General features: G+C 30.5%; 8 protein-coding genes across 8 annotated transcripts; 3 read left to right on the top strand and 5 right to left on the bottom strand.

Annotated features, from left to right (window-relative positions):
• Positions 1-196: 196 nt before the first annotated feature.
• Positions 197-1153, bottom strand: GO595_004724 (Acyltransferase family protein; the record flags this gene model as incomplete). Its single annotated transcript, XM_067917887.1, has 1 exon — positions 197-1153. One exon carries the CDS (start codon positions 1151-1153, stop codon positions 197-199), a length of 957 nt encoding a protein of 318 aa, XP_067775306.1.
• A 292-nt stretch (positions 1154-1445) lies between these two features.
• On the bottom strand, positions 1446-1742 carry GO595_004723 (uncharacterized protein; the record flags this gene model as incomplete). Its single annotated transcript, XM_067917886.1, has 1 exon — positions 1446-1742. The coding sequence occupies one exon, from the start codon at positions 1740-1742 to the stop codon at positions 1446-1448; it is 297 nt and encodes a 98-aa protein (XP_067775305.1).
• A 456-nt stretch (positions 1743-2198) lies between these two features.
• On the top strand, positions 2199-4334 carry GO595_004722 (glutamine synthetase type III; the record flags this gene model as incomplete). Its single annotated transcript, XM_067917885.1, has 1 exon — positions 2199-4334. The coding sequence occupies one exon, from the start codon at positions 2199-2201 to the stop codon at positions 4332-4334; it is 2136 nt and encodes a 711-aa protein (XP_067775304.1).
• A 508-nt stretch (positions 4335-4842) lies between these two features.
• GO595_004721 (hsp71-like protein) lies at positions 4843-6372 on the bottom strand (the record flags this gene model as incomplete). The annotated part of the gene is made up of 1 exon (XM_067917884.1): positions 4843-6372. One exon carries the CDS (start codon positions 6370-6372, stop codon positions 4843-4845), a length of 1530 nt encoding a protein of 509 aa, XP_067775303.1.
• Positions 6373-6482: 110 nt separating this feature from the next.
• GO595_004720 (peptidyl-prolyl cis-trans isomerase-like 2) lies at positions 6483-7682 on the top strand (the record flags this gene model as incomplete). The annotated part of the gene is made up of 1 exon (XM_067917883.1): positions 6483-7682. One exon carries the CDS (start codon positions 6483-6485, stop codon positions 7680-7682), a length of 1200 nt encoding a protein of 399 aa, XP_067775302.1.
• A 1776-nt stretch (positions 7683-9458) lies between these two features.
• On the top strand, positions 9459-10223 carry GO595_004719 (MBL fold metallo-hydrolase; the record flags this gene model as incomplete). Its single annotated transcript, XM_067917882.1, has 1 exon — positions 9459-10223. One exon carries the CDS (start codon positions 9459-9461, stop codon positions 10221-10223), a length of 765 nt encoding a protein of 254 aa, XP_067775301.1.
• Positions 10224-10643: 420 nt separating this feature from the next.
• On the bottom strand, positions 10644-11702 carry GO595_004718 (DUF4419 domain-containing protein; the record flags this gene model as incomplete). The annotated part of the gene is made up of 1 exon (XM_067917881.1): positions 10644-11702. The coding sequence occupies one exon, from the start codon at positions 11700-11702 to the stop codon at positions 10644-10646; it is 1059 nt and encodes a 352-aa protein (XP_067775300.1).
• A 5193-nt stretch (positions 11703-16895) lies between these two features.
• On the bottom strand, positions 16896-17354 carry GO595_004717 (uncharacterized protein; the record flags this gene model as incomplete). The annotated part of the gene is made up of 1 exon (XM_067917880.1): positions 16896-17354. One exon carries the CDS (start codon positions 17352-17354, stop codon positions 16896-16898), a length of 459 nt encoding a protein of 152 aa, XP_067775299.1.
• Between the last annotated feature and the right edge of the window lie 1617 nt (positions 17355-18971).

Here is an 18971-nt window from a genome sequence, read left to right as displayed (position 1 = left end):
TTTCAGTATCAGTTGTAATTGTAATTTCAATTATCGTCATCATAGTTTTAATCAAAAGAAAAAGAAACAATGATTCTTCACAAGAAGACAAAATAGACGAACTATTAAACCCATAAATTATAATATAATATGAAAACATGAATAAAATTCGTTTATTTTTATTTGCTATTTGAATAATTTCAAAAACATTTTTTTTCTAATCTGTTTTTTGCTTTGTTTCAGTCTTCTTGAACAAAGCATTTGAGGACAAAGAAAGCAATGGAACGCCCAAATCATTTGCAATCATCAAAGCGACTTTATCTGCAAATGCTCTTGGATCATTATGTCCCTCTGTTTTCAAAGATACCGAATCCATTAGTTTAATATCGATAGTTATTGATGGAATTCCAAGGAAAACAATCATTTGATATGGTGTATGATGGAAATGTGAGATGTGAGAAATACTTCTCGACGTTCCATAAAGTGTATAACGAATGGACGTGGGCTGCACAGGCAAATCGGATAGAAATGCACCGAGATGGAAACGAAGCATATAATCTCCAGATGTAGATGCACCTTCAGGAAGAATCAGGATTTTTGGACTCTTGGTGTCTTGCGCATTCGCTATGAGGACTTTGGTAAGACCAGTGGATCGAGAGCGATCAACTGGGATTCCTTGATAAACATCGCTCATTTCGCGGAAAAGAGGAATGTCAAGAAGTTCTTTCTTACCAAGTGGTCGAACATCAAATGGAAGATAAAGCCATCCATCGAAAAAGCATGTGTGATTACCAACGATAAATCGAGCATCAGGATCTGGAGTACCATGGAAACGAATACGATGGAAGCCAAGAATAAATAAGAAAATACGTGCAATTACAGTCCAAAGTTTTTTAAGATAGCCACGCCAGCTTTCAGGACGACCTAAAGATCTCCAAATTGTGGCAAGTAATAAGAAGAAAAGGCCTGCAACAAGTGAATATGGAACAACAACGATAATTTTGGGAATACCGATAAGAATAAACAATATTATTTGAATGATTTTTTGTTTTGTTGTATAAGTTGGAAGTTTTCGATACTCATTTAATTCTTCGATTGTTGTTTCTCGAGGTGCTGTTTGATGATATAAAGACTCATCAGTTGGCTTAGGAGGATGGTAATGATAAAGAGGCATATGCCAAGTGGCCAAAAATCATATTGAATGATTTATTGTCAGATTAATTAAAAAATTGAATCATCACACAATATTTGTGTATCTGGCCAAAAATTTAACGTCTGGAGATAAGGTTTTCATAACATGCGAACACTCAAGTGGAGAAAGGGAGTTAAAAAAAATTCGGAATATTTTTAAAAGGTATTCTAAACTAAATGAATAGTATACTATCTCATTGATGTGAGTATTTAAAAAAAAAACAAATTTATGACTTTTTTTTATTTTGTATACAATTAAAAATTTATAAAGGATGTTACATCCACCCTTCTTCATATTGCAATTCAGGGAAGTCGTCATCATATTCATCAGGAGGTTCATTATCAGCAGATTCTAATATCTCTTGAATTTCATATTGCTCTACTATTTCATCTGGCACTCTGTTTGCAAGTTCGAACTCTTCTTCATCATTTCTTTGTAGATCCATTTCTAATTGTGCCAAGTCAACATCATCTTGTACATTTCTCATCATAATTGAATCATCAAACGTTTCGTTCCTGAGATTCTTAAGGTCTTTTACCCTTGATTCAGTTTGTCTTTGAAGAGGTGCCATCAAATCCATTGCAGTGCAAATGTGAATCGATCAAAGTTCACTTTTCGCACCACTTTTTGAATGGTTAAAATCCGTACGTTTAGAAAGACAAATGTCGAACTTTGAACAAATGGATGAAGAAACCCTCATGATGTTATTTGATCCAAGGAGTCCTAAGAAAGGTAGGTCACCCCTTCCTTATGCTAAGGAAATTCATGAAATGAGATGTCGAGAAATCATCAAACCTGTTGAACTTCAATTTATAGAGGATGATCATCTCATGAACACAACACAAAATGACTTAATTAGGATGTCCAAGTGCTGACTTCAAAAGAGTCCAAAATCCAGAAAAATTATCTAACCTGATTTTTATGCCTTTTAAGTTTTTGAGAACGTTCTCAATGAATTGAATAAAACAGATTATTTTCAATAGTATTTGAATGGAATGTTTGGCCACAATCTGCCTCATTTGTCTTCATGAATTACTTCGATACATTTAAAAGAAGTCCTTCGATGGACTACCGTCCAGAGTTATATAAAATTTATGGTTCAAAAACATTTAGAGAAGCTATTATTCGTGAAAGATTAACAAAAAGCATTTACGAAAGTTATCTCAAAACAATTGAATATGGAATGCCACTTGATGTTTCTATAGCTCCAGAAGTTGCAAAAGTCATGATGCAATGGGCTATTGAACAAGGAGCTACACATTACGCACATTGGTTTCTTCCCATGACAAATAACACTGCTTGTAAACATGATGCATTTTTTGTTCCTTCATCAATTGGTGAAGCAATGCTTGATTTTCCATCCAACACTTTAGTTCGAGGTGAACCAGATGCGTCATCTTTTCCATCTGGTGGACTTAGAGCCACGTTTGAAGCACGTGGTTATACTACATGGGATCCCACGTCACCAGCCTTTGTACGTGATGGCACTCTTTATATTCCATCTGTTTTCTTTTCGTATAATGGAGAAGCCCTTGACCGAAAAGTGCCGCTTTTAAAGTCATGTGAAGCACTTAACTCAGCAGGTCTTCGTTTCTTGAAATTTTTCCCTAAAGTTAGTGCCAAGCGTGTTATGGCATGCGTTGGTGCTGAACAAGAATATTTTTTAATTGACCGTGATTTATATAACAAGAGAACAGATCTTAAACTTTGTGGTCGTACATTACTTGGAGCACTTCCAATTAAAGGCCAACAACTTAGTGATCATTATATGGCACATATTCGTATTCAAGTCTCCAAATTCATGTCAGCTTTAGATCAACAATTATGGGAACTTGGAGTTCCAGCAAAAACTAAACATAATGAAGTTGCTCCATCGCAACATGAACTTGCCCCTGTTTATGAAAGTGTTAATATAGCATCAGATCATAATCAAATGATGATGGAACTTATGCGTACAGTTGCAAAGCAACAAAACTTAGCATGTTTATTACATGAGAAACCATTTGCAGGTTTAAATGGATCTGGCAAACATAATAATTATAGCATTGTTACAGATAATGGTTATAATTTATTTAAACCAAAATTACCATCTGAAGATGATTCATTATATTTGTTATCGATATGTGCATTTATACGTTCTGTAGATTTATATGCAGATTTATTACGAATGGGTGCAGCATCACCATCAAATGATCATCGACTTGGAGGATATGAAGCGCCACCTGCAATTGTTTCGATATTTTTAGGGCAGCAAACAACATCTCAATTATTAGAACAAGTTAATGGATTACAAACAGAAGAAGGCGAACATAATAACAGTGGTGTAGTTAAAATAGTACCAGCAATACCAAATCTTTCTGTTGATGATAGTGATCGAAATCGTACGTCACCAATGGCATTAACAGGTAATAAGTTTGAGTTTCGTATGCTTGGATCATCACAATCAATTGCACAAATTAATACTATACTTAATACGATTTTAGCCGATTCATTTAGTTTGTTTGCTGAAAGACTTGAAAATGCTTCTGATGTTGAAAAAGAAAAACATAAAATTATCGTTGACGTAATTAAAGAACATGGAAAAATTATATTCAATGGAAATAATTATAGTAAAGAATGGATTGAAGAAGCTACAAAAAGAGGTTTACCGAATATTAGTAATACTGTTGATGCACTTGAAGCTTATCGCGATGAAAAGAACATTAAATTGTTTGAAAAATATAATGTATTAACTCGAAACGAATGTTTGTCTAGATACGAAGTAGAAATGGATTCGTATGTAAAGACAGTTTCAATTGAAGCAAAAGTTTTATTACAAATGGTTCAAAGAGAAATAGTTCCAGCCGTTCAAGATGAATGCGCTCGAATCGCTAAGGATGTAAACTTGATGAAAAAGGCTGGTAGAGTAAGCAAGAAATTAGAAAGTGCATTAAATGAAATTGCTGATAAATACGATAAATTAATTGAAGATTTGGAAGATTTAGAAGGAAAAGTAGCCAAATTGGATGATTCGAAAGTGCTAAAAGATGAAGCAATATATTTAAGAGATGTCATATTACCAGCAATGAATCAGTTAAGAAGTAGATGCGACGCGTGCGAAATGATAATGTCTGAAGAATCATGGCCATTCCCTTCATATAACAAATTACTTCATTCGCTTTAGAATAAAAATAAAAGAATCGATATTAATAATGTTTTTATGAATGCAATAAAAATAAAATGTTTCGTTTTTATAATATTGGAATTTTAACATATAATTGTAAAATAATATTTTATTGTACAAATGCCTTTGCATTTTATTTACATTTATGACCAAAAAATCAAAAATTTCATTATATTAATATAACATTATTACTTCTAATTATTTTTTAAAGCTTTATTTAAGAAAAAAAATAAATATAAAATAATTAATAAAATTAAATAGGAGAAACTCTATTTTAATTATTCTTTGATAGTAGATAAAATGAAGAAAATACTATAAGGTTAAATAAAGTGACATTGAAAATCTTTGTATAAAGGGAATATGAAATGATTTATCATTAAAATTTATAATTTGAATTCATTTTCAAGAATTTATATGAAATTGATGCGACTATAAGAGGAAAATCACAATAAAATAACAATTTCTGTAATTTATATACCACCTCAAAAATTATTCTAATAATTATTTATTAAACTGGAGCCACTTTTCCCAATGTATCACTTTTTGACAGACCGATATCTTCGCTGTCAATTTTCACTGTCAAAATCCCGTCCAAACTCACGTCCAACTCCACCACGATTACAGGTTTTTCAAAGTTAATTCCTTCTATTAGGTATTGCCATAACAAACTATTATAACATGTATATTCGTTATCACCCATAAATACTCTAATCATTGCTTCAGGTTGGTCATTTTCTTTTGTTGTATAACTTATTGGAATCGAAATTGGAAGTTTCGTATTTTTAGGTATTAATACGTCCATTTTACCACCTGCGATTTGCAAACCAATGTTATGAGGTATAACACTTTCATATCTAATGATATTATGTCCAGATTTAGAAATATCATTAGCAATAATCGTAGCGCCTTTGACAACAGCTGTGAATGGGTCAATGTTACAAAGCGGATTTTTGCCGAAATATTCATTTAATATTTCTTTAATTTTCGGAATTTTAGAACTACCTCCAACTAACACAACACTATCTATTTCATGCTTAGCGAGGCCCTTGTTTTGAAGAATTTTTTGGACTGGTTCAAGAATTTTTTGGAATATATCATAATTGATATCTTCGAAATCTGCTCGCGTAAAATCCTCGCACACTAAGTCATGATTTTGCCAAAAGTTTGGACAATTAACTGATGTGTTAAAACTCCTTGAAAGTGCAATTTTTGCATTTTCACATGAACTTTTTAGTTGGATAATAGCACGTGAATTATGAAGTGGATCATCAAGGGGATTATATCCGTATTTGTCTGCAAAGATTTTGGCAAAGTGTTGCATGAGATTATTATCAATATCTTGACCACCAAGTTTAGAATTACCTTCGGTGGCAATAACTTTGAAGTTGTTGCCACATACATCAAGAAGAGATACATCAAGTGTACCACCACCAAAATCAAATATGAGAATTTTGACATGTTCTTCATATTTGTTTAAACCATATGCAATGGCTGCGGCTACTGGTTCTTCGACAACACGAACAACATTTAACCCTGCAAGTTTTCCAGCTTGACGAGTAGCTTCGCGCTGATTACTGTCAAAATCAGCTGGTACAGTAATGACGGCATCGAGTATAGTGGTGGAGCAATATTCTTCGGCAATTTGCTTTAATTCTTTGAGTATAAAAGAAGATATTTTCTCTGGTGAATAATGTTTGGTTTTATTTTTGTATTGAACTTCGTACATTGGTTTACCATCTTCACAGATAACTTTAAATGGCCATGGACCCAAATTTGAGGGAATTGTGTTATTCTCAAATGTTCGTCCTATCAAACGTTTAGAATCATACACGCAATTGGACAACATTTGAAATGATTGTAAACGCGCGCTTTCTCCAACAATTTTTTCGTTCCCTTTAAAGGCCACAATAGATGGTGTTGATGTTTTATCATAATTATTAGTTAAAACACTAACTTGTCCACCTTCAAATAAACCAACTGAGCTGAATGTTGTCCCAAGATCAATACCAAGAATTTTATGGCCATTTCGAGGATTCATGAACAACAGCCAGTTTTTGATAAAAATGCCAGAATATTTTACCGAAATGTGATCTGAAATATCAAACATATTTTCATATCAAATGTCATACTTTAACCTTAATCCCCAAAATGGGAAAAAGAAAAAGGAAGGTTGATGGCGTGCGTTATTCCCACGTTGACATTACAGCTGGGCAAGAAAGTGATAAAGGTGCAAAAGTCTATGATCCAACATCTTTTGATTTTGATATTGATTGTTTGACATATTTGCCTTTAAGAAACCCTTATATATGCAAACATGGTTACTCTTTTTCAAAAGAGTCTGCAGCAGTTTGGTGCTCAGAACACCAAAATCATCCTTTTGTAGAAGATGCTCCTTTTTCTGTTGAAGAGTTAGTTCCAATTAAATTTACATTAAATGCAGAAGGACAAAAAATTGATCCAATTACTGAAAACATTTTAACGCCAAAAAGAACTATTGTTGTTAATCGAAAAACGTCGAACGTATATGACTATCAAACAATCATAGATTTTAACATTAAACCATATATGATGGTTGATTTGCTAACAGGAGAAGAATTCGACCAAAGTTGCATCACTGTTATTCATGATCCAAATCGTTCTCGAAATCTTCCACCAAATCCATTAATATCAACACAAGTAACTCGACATGAATCAGATATTGTACGTAATGCAAATAATTTTGTTAATGCTCTTAACCTTAAACAAGAAGATGTATTTAAAGAGGATGATACATCTACATGGTTTCTTGCTCAACCAAATCAAAAATCACTTCATGAAGCCACAATATTTAAGCAAATGCATATTAAAACTCGTCCATATGCTGTAATGGATACGACGATTGGGGAGATCACCATCGAGCTTGATGTGGATTTCGCCGGTTTGGGGTGCATCAATTTCATCGGTTGTGTTTTGAAAGGTTTATTTACGAATGTAAAAGTGACAAGGGTTAGAAGAGAACAATTTTTTGAAGTTTCTATCAATACGGATATTGATGAAACTGTTTGGAGATCACCAATCGCATACGAGAGAGATGACGCAAGACGTGGATTCCAATATCCTGTTTATATCATAAATAAGGAAAACCAACAGATTCATATAACAAAATCATCACAATTCGCAATTTCTTGCGTACCTCTTCAAATAGATGAATACCATATAATTGGAGGTGTTGTCAACGGTGGTGGAATTGTTTCATCAATTTGCAATGGAAAAGTTTTCCCTGATGGAAGACCTGTACACAATATTGACATCAGAGGAATAACAATTATGAATAATCCATTTCCACTTCAGCCGCCAGGGAACAAATAGATTAATTTTTTTAAAAAGGTGTATTTAAATTTATTGTTTCTGCATTGTTTTGTATATGAATTGTGTCATTCTTTATTGTTTTTATGTCTATCATTCGATAATTCGTCTGATATTTGATTCAAGATTTAATTAATTTACATTTCAATATCACACAACTCGTTATGTTTCTTTTGATATAAAACTCTTTTGCAATGATTCATTTATTTAAAATCATTTTGTGAAAAAGAAATTATTAAAAATGACTTTTCATGGTTTAGTGAAGAGAAGCAGTTTGAACTTCAATGACTGATCCTTCTTCAATTCCAAAGCTTGTAATGATTTCTTCACCAAGAAGGATCTTTCCATTGAAATAAATACGTGTAAATGCTGGTGACAAATTAAATTCACAGCAAGCAAGTTCTTTTGCGTGAATGCAGTCGCAGCTTTCATCACATAAGATTTCCTTCCTAACACCTTGGTACTCAACAAAAACCTTCATTAAATGTGAAGTGAAAATTATGTCAATTTTCAATTCACGTTTTTCTCTGTGTTTTGATCGTATTTGACTGTATATTTGGCCGCTAAAAATACCAACTCTTTATATAAAAGTAAAATTCAACAAACATCTTAAAGTAATACATTGCAAATATAATATAACATTAGGTTCTTGGTAATTCCGTTGTTATTATTTTAATAATATATAAAAATGCTTCTATAAACATTTTATGTAAACATTTTTTGATAAAATTTTGGAGTGATGGATGAAAACAACGATAAAAAAAAAATATAATGCAATTAAATGAAACATGAATGCTTTACTAAATGTGTGTTAAATTTACTTGGAGAAAGATTTTTGAAAAAACGATAAAATAAAATTTTAAAATCATGAATGGACACATTTCTAGTGAACATTATTTGTTTGTTTCAGTATTTGGTAATTATTTAATCTAAAAAAAAACATTTATCTCCAAAACTCATAATTTTTTAGTTTGAGATTAAAAAAAGACGTTTCTAATCATATGATAAAAATATAACATATAAATCTTTCATGATGTGACAGTATAATTTTTGGAATATTGAAATTTATTCGTATTTAAAATTCCTTTTGCGATATAAAAATGATGGAATTGAACTCGTATATTTTGGTCGATATTTAGGATATTTCTTGATTATATCTCCTTTATTTTGTTTAACATGTTTGCTTGGCGTTATTTTTTCTTGGATTTTTGTTCTTCCTCCAATATTACCTGTTTTATATCTCTGTTTTTCTTTGATAATATTTCCTTTTTCTTTATCAATATCACTGTTAATATTTTCATTTTCATATGTTAAATCACTCGGAATATCTTCAAAATATCGATATTTCCTTCCTGACATTTTACTTTCAAATCGTGCCTTTTCTCGTATATAATTTTTTTTTGTGTTTTAAAATGTTCTCGTGATAAAAAATCCAATTTCACCACTTAATGTTGCTCCTAATACATGTGGATCAATATCCATATAATTAATTTCTTCATGACTATCATGAATATATTTGTTATTATTATTTATAATAATATCTTTTGAATGTTCTTCATTTTCATCAATTTCATCAATTTCTTCTTCTTCAAATGATGATGATGTTGAAAGTGTTCTTGGTGGTTCACCTGCATGTAATGTTTCAAATTCATATTCTGTAATAGGAATTCTTAATGGCCGTTGAGAATTATCAATAGGTCTTTGAAGAAATTTTGTAATATCAATTTCATTATTTTGTTTATTTTTATTCATTTGATTCATTTTGTTAAAATATTTTAAATGGAAAGGAAAAAACCAATTTTTGAAGTTGAAGAATTTAAAGCTTATCAAGAAAGTGAAGGATTTTATGTCATTGAAAATACGCCGAAGAAATTTGAAGGAAAATCAGTTTCTATATATTTAATTGAAGGGAAAGAAAAAGCTTTAGTTATTGATACAGGTTTTCCATCTGATGGTTTCAAAGAATTTATTACAAAACTTACGAACAAGCCATTAATTCTTTGTCTTACACATGGACATGTTGATCATGCAGGAAATATTTACGATTTTGATGAAATTTATATGAATGAATCCGATAAATTTTTGATACCTAATTATAAAGGACAAATTCATAATGTTCGACAAGGTTATAAATTTGAAATAGGCGAACGTTTTGTTGAAGTTTATGAATTCCAAGGGCACACGCCAGGCTCCATTGGGCTCTTTGACAGCAAAGAACATTATCTTTTCACGGGCGATGCCATTGGGAGTGGTGAAGTCTGGATGCACATTACGACACTTCCACTTGAATCCATTTTATCAGTTACAAAATTTATTCATCAACTCCGGGAAGAAATCACGCGAATTTACGTTGGACATTTACTTTCACCAGTTGGTCTTGATTATGTTGATAAAGTTGAAAATATTGTCAACAAAATTGTTAAAGGTGAAGAATACGAATCAGAGAAATACGATCCGCCATTTCCAGTTGAGTGTGAACCATATTTTGTACGCGAAGACGGGGTCAGCGTTATCTTTAATCCTCGCAAAATTCACTATATTTAAATAAAAGTAATTTCATAATAAATTATTTTTATTTTTATTCTTAAATATAATAAAGTAAAACGACTTTATCTAAAAGAGATATCACATTTTTAATTAAAAAATATGAAATAATATCACAATAAAACAAGTTTCAGAAATGAGTTGACATTAATGCAAAAGATATTTCAAAGATTTAAATGAATTTAAATACACAAATGAAACAAGTTTGAGATGACACCTTCTGATAAATGAACAGAAGGAAATATTTCTCTGACTTTAATAAAATGCAAACAATTTCATTTATTCAAAAAGTTTTATCAAATTGCAGTATCAATTTCTGAGATCAGAACAGTGTCTTTCGAAAAAATTGATTTTGAAAATAGTTCGATAAAAAGTGAGTGTACAAAATATGCGATTTAGGCAATAAATTTTTGTCCATTTCTATAAGCGAAAGTCATTATCAAACGAACGTTTCCCCTTTGCGTCATGAGTCATGAGCCATCCCATTTCAGGCTTCAGTTGGAATGTGTTTGGGTCTTGCGAAAGGCCGACGAAGCCAGCGGATATTTTCATCGGCATACTATCGCCGTCGGGGAACTTGATTTTGAATGGGATATCGACAATTTCTTCTGCAATTTCTGCTCTAGTCGATATCTTATCCAAACTCAACTTTTCATTATCTTTGTCGTATGGGAAAAACACTGTGAACCAGCCATCGTAATATCCTGGATCATAAATACCATGCCCGTTCTTCACGCGAACCATATTTTTCCAGAATTCTTTGTTGACTTTCCCTTTCTTCGTGTTGATGATTTCTGTTATCACTGGTTTAAGTTTGGATGTCCACCACTCCATTTCATATTTTTCAATGAAATTTAGTTTCTCTTCAAGGTTTTCCCAGTCTCCAATCGTGCCTTCAATAGTTACATAAGGAATTCCACAAGAACACATCATGCATGAATAATCAAAATAATTTTTGAAAGTGGCCATTATCGTTAATTGACATGTGCTGAGTGAAACTGGTGTAGTGGTCGTAAAGTTTGGTGTGATCCCTTCAATGAGATCTCGTGGTATATTATCAGAAATTTTTTCGTTGATTTCAGAAAAGATACTCATCCAATCTTCAACTGTGGCTGTACTTGGTGTGAGATCAGTACGATCTACACAAAGTTCCTTTTTGCCTTGAAAGTCAACAAAACTGCTCCTGAATTTTTCTGAATTATTGTTAATGTGTCGTGAAAATCCTTGTAAAATTAAAAGCCAAACGATGTCAGGACTAAGAGTAAACGGATAGTGACGTTTGTAGGCTGATATAAATCCTTGAAAAACAGAATTATTTCCATAATTTACATAATCTTGGTCAATGGACGTACAATAAAAACGATTCTTTTTTGTTAACATCTTGATTATTTCATCTTTTGTTGACTTAGGAAGTCCTTCGGTAGGTGGTTCAAGTTCTTCAATTTGAACAATTGTTGCTGAACTCTTTGGATCCAACATGAAAAATAATGTTAATTCTACCTGAGAACGATGAATCTCAAACATAAACTTTTTGAGTGAAATTTCACTGTTGGCAACAATATCAATGAATAAGTGGCATTTTTTGTCAAGTTGTACGTTAACTAACCGTTCAAAACAAACGAACGTTAATAACATAATGTTCAACATCACTATTACTTGGATAAATAATCAAAATACTTAAAGTTAAATAGAAATACCAACTTACATTGCATGGTTTGGCTATCTGAGTTTATTTATATTTTATTTTTTACCTCAATGAGATGATCATAATCGGTGACTCTATCATTGAAATTTTTCATACCCGTCATCATTAAGAAGATGGCCGAGTTTCAGAAAACCGACGAAAAAACTGCGTTCACAACAATAAGAAAAAACTGCCAACAGTTTTATGGAATCTAAAATTCAGATTTTTTTCCTTCTATTCGGTTTTCCATAAAATGATAATATAGTCCCAGGAAAAACCCTAGGTACGCTAGATAAACTTCTGGTACACCAATTTTTTTTATAAAATAATATAATTATTTTATTATTTATAATATTCATTTTACATTTTAATTTATAACATTAAAAATTAGAATAATTTTTTTTCATTAAAATTAGTTAATCTGAACATGTGAAAACGTTTTTTATCATCTTTCATTATGCAGGATGATTCTTGTTGAAAATGCCGAACATGTTCTGCATATTCTGTATTGACAGTAGCATTGAGACAATCAAGTTTTTCGTTATGATGCGATATAATTCCTGCAACTCTAAATGCACCTACAACATATTTTGGACATGTCGCTGTACTATATGCATCGTATATTTGCATGATCTTCTGCGTTTGCTTATTCAGTTCTCTTGGCGGTGAAAATGATCGAACATAATGTTTTAAATTTTTAGAGATACCCAGATCTAATGGTTGTATTTGATCGCTGGTGTGGAGCGGAATGGGTTTAATGATAATGTTTTGTTCTTCTTGACATTCTGCGACAAAATCATCAGATGTATGTGCATGAAGATTATCAAATATTAAAACTGTTGGATCAGGATAGTTGCATATATTTCTTTTCATCCGAACTTCCTCAAAAAATACATCTTTTGCCCATTTGTTAAATAAGCGTTCGTTAATGTAGCCACTATCAGAATGTGCTAACATTAATTTATTCGATATATATCCAAAATCGTAAAGTTCAAGTTCAAAAGTATCTCTTTTCAAAATAATTAATGGGATTAAAGAAGATCAATCTGCTGCAATACCTGCAAGCATTGTTGAATGTGATGAATTTCGATCAGCTGCAAAGTAGATTGAGTTACCGACGTAATTTTGTGGAACAATACATTTTATTGATTTTGTATCATAATATTCATTAAATCCAACTTCATCGATATTTAACACAAACTTTGATTGTATATTAAAACTAAATAACTCTTTGAGATCATTAAAATAATTATCAATTTCTATTTCTGTAGAAAATGAACGTAAACTTTCAAGTGGTGAACCATGTACAACTCTGAAATCAGGATTGTTATTTATATAATACCGAATTGAATCAAGTTCAAGTGATTTACCATATATATCGTAAATAAAATTTTCTAATTGCTAGATAATTTTTCTGGATAATGTTCTTCTACACCTTGCTGAATATATTTCTTTACATCTTCGTGTTCTTCTGGTGTTAGTAAAGGGGGCCGTCCGATTAAAATTTGTTCATTATTTGATTGCATTAGGTGATGCTGTATTGTACTTTTACCTATGTTAAAAAAGTTCGCTTTGGTTTTAATCCCAATCGGTATTTCGTTTTCTTGAATTATATTATACATAATAATAACCTGTTCGCGTTCACTTTCTGCTTGAATAAAGTCCATTGAATTAATCATTCTGTCTACGAACCCCCTATATTCTTCCTTGATGCAATAAATGTTAAGATCAACAAGTGTGTGTGGCCCCTTTAATCTTTGTAACGGATGAAGATCCATTTAAAACTTCATATTGTTTCATTCAAATTTCAATTGCAGCTAGCTTTTTTCTCTCAATTTTTGTTATTTGACACATAACACATAATTTATGTTATATGCAATGAAATTGATAACATAAGATTTTAATTTTAATAGAATTATTTTTTTATCGTTTTCCTTGATTTTAAGCATATTCAAATTGGTGTACCAGGGGTTTTTCTTGTGTACCAGCTGGTTTATCCTGGGGCTGTATTGGAAACAACCAATAGATAAAAAGACGTTAAGACAATGGAACCACAGCAAATAGAAGAAAACCCACAAAACAAAGAAGATAAAAAAGAAATTGACAGTAAGCAACAACAAGTGGCAAAGCTATCAAATGAATTACGAGAGCTACAAGAGAAATATCATATAATTAAAAAAGAGATAAGTGGCTGGAATGATTTTTACAAAAAAAGCATGGGAATTTTATCAACAGTTATACAAAAGCCATTCAAAGAATATTCAAAAATTAGTCATCAACAAGTTTATCTTTTATCAATAATTCAAGATGTTTGCGAAAATTGTAAAACATTCTCAAATGAAAAAAAATTTATTATTAGAAAAACGAAGAAGAGACAGAAAACGATTGGTTGTGATAAAAGATCAATGCAAAGAACTCCTTAAAGAAGTTAAAAAAAAATAGAACTTTGATAAAACATCATATTGAAAACTTCAAAAACACGCAAACAATGGAAATCCATCGCAGCATTAATGAAATTGAAGAAATTCTCAAAGTTGAAAAAAGTAAAAACAAACCATTTGATTCCATCACCCAAAAAGAAGATCAAGAAATGTTTTCTTACTTAAAATGCAAAAGCACTGAACCAAAAAGAAGACATGAACAAACAAAACATAATACATATACAAGAATATATGAACCAAAGCAATTTTTCTCCTTTGAAGAAGCAAACAACGTAATTAAAATTCTCAAAAAATCAAAAAAGTTATTGGAAGAACAGATCAAAGAAGATATTTATCATGATCCTGTAATCAAGTCTTCAATTTCATAGTTACATTTAAAAATAAATTGTTTTTGTATGAAGTATATAAATATTATTTTCCTAAATCGTTTTTAATTACATATTGTATTTATCCTTTTATTTTATTTAAAAGGCTGCTGGTTGAAAATTAACAAAATGCGAGTCCAATTTTTTCATTTTTTCTGAAGTATATATATTAAAGTACATAAAAAAGCGCATGCTCAAGATGTGTAGAATATAAATAATGGGAAAATTCTGACTGAACTTATTTTTAATGTCTTAATATAATTTAATTTAGTTTTGTGTCTTATTTTTTATACAATTCATATTCATTTATGTTTTATTATAAATATAAATGATTTCTCTTATATTTTGCAATCTTATAATTCGAGCATTTCAAATTGATATATTTGATAATAATACAAAAACACTTACAATACAAACACAAAAAGATTTTGAAAAAGCAAAACAATATAAAACAGAGGCATTATTTTTGGTTATTGCTGATGGAGTTATTGAAATACCTTCTGATGAATTTAAAGGTTGGACTAATTTAGCCTCTGTTAAAATTGGAAATTCAGTTACTTCAATTGGTAGTTCAGCATTTTATCAATGCACAAAATTATCAAGTGTTATCTTTGGTGGAAATGTTACTATTGTTGCTAAATATGCATTTTATCAATGCACAAAATTATCAAAAGTTATTTTTAATGAAAAATTAATCAAAATCAAGAAAAACGCATTCGGTCGATGTTCATTACTTGAAAGCATTAATTTATCAAATTCGGTAACTACTATTGAGGAATATACATTTTCTTTTTGCTCAAAATTATCAAACGTTATTTTAGGAGAAAATATAACAGTAATTAACAAATATACATTTTATGAATGCTTTTCACTTGAAAAGATTAAATTACCAAATTCAATTTTTATAATTGAAGAATCTGCATTTGAAAAATGTCGGATATTAACAGAAGTTATTTTTGGAGAAAAGCTTACCAAAATTTCTAAATATGCCTTTCTTGAATGCTATTTACTTAAAAGAATTATATTCCCTAAATCATTTTCTATAATTGGAAGTCATGCATTTCCAGGTTGCAGTAAATTATCAGAAGTAATTTTTAATGAAAATTTAACAGAAATTGGTTCATATTCATTTTCTCTTTGTATTTCACTTAAAGAAATTAAATTACCAAATTCACTTCATGTAATTGGAGAGAATGCATTTGCTAGTTGTGGTAAATTGACAAATGTTATTTTTGGAAACAACTTAACTAGAATTGATTATTGCGCATTTTGTTTATGTGTATCTCTTAAAAAAATTGAAATTCCAAATTCATTGACTTTGATTAGTGATAATACCTTTGAAAATTGCACTAATTTATCAGTAGTTATAATAAGTGGAAGTGTAAAATCAATTGAAAGTCAAGCATTTGTAAATTGTATTTCTCTTACTTGTGTTTATTATTATGGTCACTCAGAACCTAATGTTAATAAAGATGCATTTAAAGGTTCTCCTATAAAATGCGTAATGACATTAGAGACTTATAATTCAACAACATTTGGTAAACTTAATGTATCAATTGGAACAACAATAGAAAATTGTAATCCGTGGCCAACAAAATCATTTACAAAATCGAATACATTTTCCCAAATATATACATTTTCCCCAACACATACATTCTCTTCAACAAAAACAAATTCTAACATATATTCCAAATCATACACACAATCAAATACTTCATCAAATTCATTTCAGCCAAAGTCTTCTTCAATAACAAAAGCACTTGTATTTGGTGTAAGTATTTCTTCTTTTCTCATGCTAATTTTATTTTAAAGATCAATTTTACTCTTAAATTCTAATAAAAACTGTACAGTAATCATAGAAAGAAATTTTTAAAGCATAAATAAATGAAAGCATTGTACTAAATTTTTTTAAAAACTATTAAAGCAAGATCTTTTTAGATGCGTTGAAATTCAAAATTGGCTACTCTACCATTTCAACACCTAACGTAACAAGATCGATACATACGATTCCCCATCTCAATTAATTAATTTATCTAATCGTTTCATCGCATTTTCAAACTATATAATCACCAATACAATGAATGCAAAGTTGATAATGTTTTGCACAACAACATTTACTAAGTAACAACATTTATTTCGTTTCCTAATGCTTATAAACGTTTAAAGAATACATTAATTTACTTTACATTTCTTGACTTTTGTGCATTAAGTCCGGCATTCCACTTATAGGCCTTCTCACCGCCACCGGCCTCGACAACCTTCTTGGCGGCGCAGTCACGTGGCTCTGTAGTGGCAAAGTCTTCACCATTCGCGGTGGGCTCAGCGATCCGGGGAACATTTCCTTCATTTGCTGCTGCTGCGGATTTGCTGAAGGGAATCCGAGCAAGCCGGCGCTTTTATCTGATAGCATCGAGCCGCGAATGTTCTTCGCGTTGTTATTACTATTGCTTGCGTTAGAAAACAAGAGCCTTCTTTGCGGCATTTGCCTTTTGTAGCTGACGAGCTGCGCAGTTAAGTCGTTCATTGAGTCCGTCATCTTTTGCCTTAGTAATTGTTTGTATAATATCAAATATTCGTTGCTTTCGTCGATTTCATTTAATGTTTCGTTGAATAAACTGCAGTCGACACCATCTTCCGACATTTTTTGTACAATTTCTTTGTCGATGACATTACTTTGTGAATCGTAATTGGCCTTAAATTGCTCAATGACATTATACTCACATTGACTGAACCAGATGTGCTCTTTGATCCCTTCAAGTGTTAAACGCTTTTCGGGATCTTTAAGTAAAAGCTTCTTGAGAAGATCGACTAATGGTATCGATAAAAATTCAATCACAGACAGGATTTGGTTACTTAAATAAATTATAATGTAACTCTAGTATGTTTGAAATTTATATGTGTTGTGGATTTAGAAATATTTGGTTAACATAATATTTAAGCTTTTATTTCAAAAATTTAATAATTGATCAATCATCATAAAAAATGATATTTTGTAGAATAATCAAACCAGCTGGTATTGTGATGAAGATTGACATATATATAAAATTCAAAAATATTAATTATTAGTTGAAAAAAATTAGTTTTAACGAAGATTGCAGTCTTGGTAGGCAAAATAAACGGTCAAAAGAATAAATGTTTTTTCCTGTTATTATAGCAATTTATAATCGAATTTTACCTAAATACTATATAAGAAATAATGATTCTTTTATCAGAGATTACTTTTCATTTCCAAAAATTTCAAATGAATTATTAAAGATAAAGAAAAATTTAAAACATAATACTGATAGAAGTTTCGCTATAAATACACTAAAACAAATTGCAGATAATGGAAATCCGGATGCATCTTTTTTCTATGCAATTATTCATTATCTTGGATTATTCGATCAAAGCATGAATGACACTATTTCTTGGCAATATCTGATTGAAGGTGCAAATAAAAATCATCAGCAATCAAAAGAAATGCTTTCTTTTTTTGATTATTTTGGAATTGGATGTAAACCAAACATAACAAAATCATTTGAAACTTTAAATAATGAATCAATATACAGTAGTTTTCACCTATCTTTTCATTCTAGATTTGGAATCCACTATTCTCGTAATTTTAAAAATGCATTTTTTGACATATTCCCTCTATTAAACACAATAGAATCAGAATACGATCATGGGTCATTGTATTTTCTTCATGAAATGATCGATTTAAGTAATCGTTCAAAAAATTTATTATTCAAATCATCCAACAATATTTCTCATTTTATCAATGCTCGATATGCTAATCAATGTCCTTCTATGTATTTCTTTATTACAGGTAAATATGTAGAGAAAAATCTCACTAAATTCAACATATCTGAAATCAATAACATTAATGATCCAATTTGTTCATATGTTTTATCTAAGTATTTTGAAGAAATTGGGGATAAAGAAAAGTCTGAAGAGTTCTTTAATATTTCATTTGATAGTAATTTTTCTCAAGCACTTTTGGATTATGTCATCAGGAATAACATCACGCAAAGGAAAAAGTATAAATTTTTAAAGGAAAAAAATATTTCTCCTGTAGAAAGGGCTTATATGAAACTTAATGGAATCGGAACAATGCGAAGTAAAAAGAAGGCATATTCCATTCTTTTTAATTATTCTCAAAATTTGGTAATATTTGATGAAATGAAAAGAATTGCCAAAAATGCAGAAATAGAAAGAGACTACTTATATGCGTATAAGATATATTTATTGTTGTCTTACGTAGGAAATGTTGAATCAATTA

The sequence above is a fragment of the Histomonas meleagridis genome (genome assembly GCF_020186115.1).
Source record: "Histomonas meleagridis strain 2922-C6/04-10x chromosome Unknown contig_27, whole genome shotgun sequence".
Taxonomy (NCBI): Eukaryota; Parabasalia; order Tritrichomonadida; family Dientamoebidae; genus Histomonas; species Histomonas meleagridis.
Note: the sequence above shows the minus strand (reverse complement) of the source record. Positions and strands in the feature narration are given on the sequence as shown.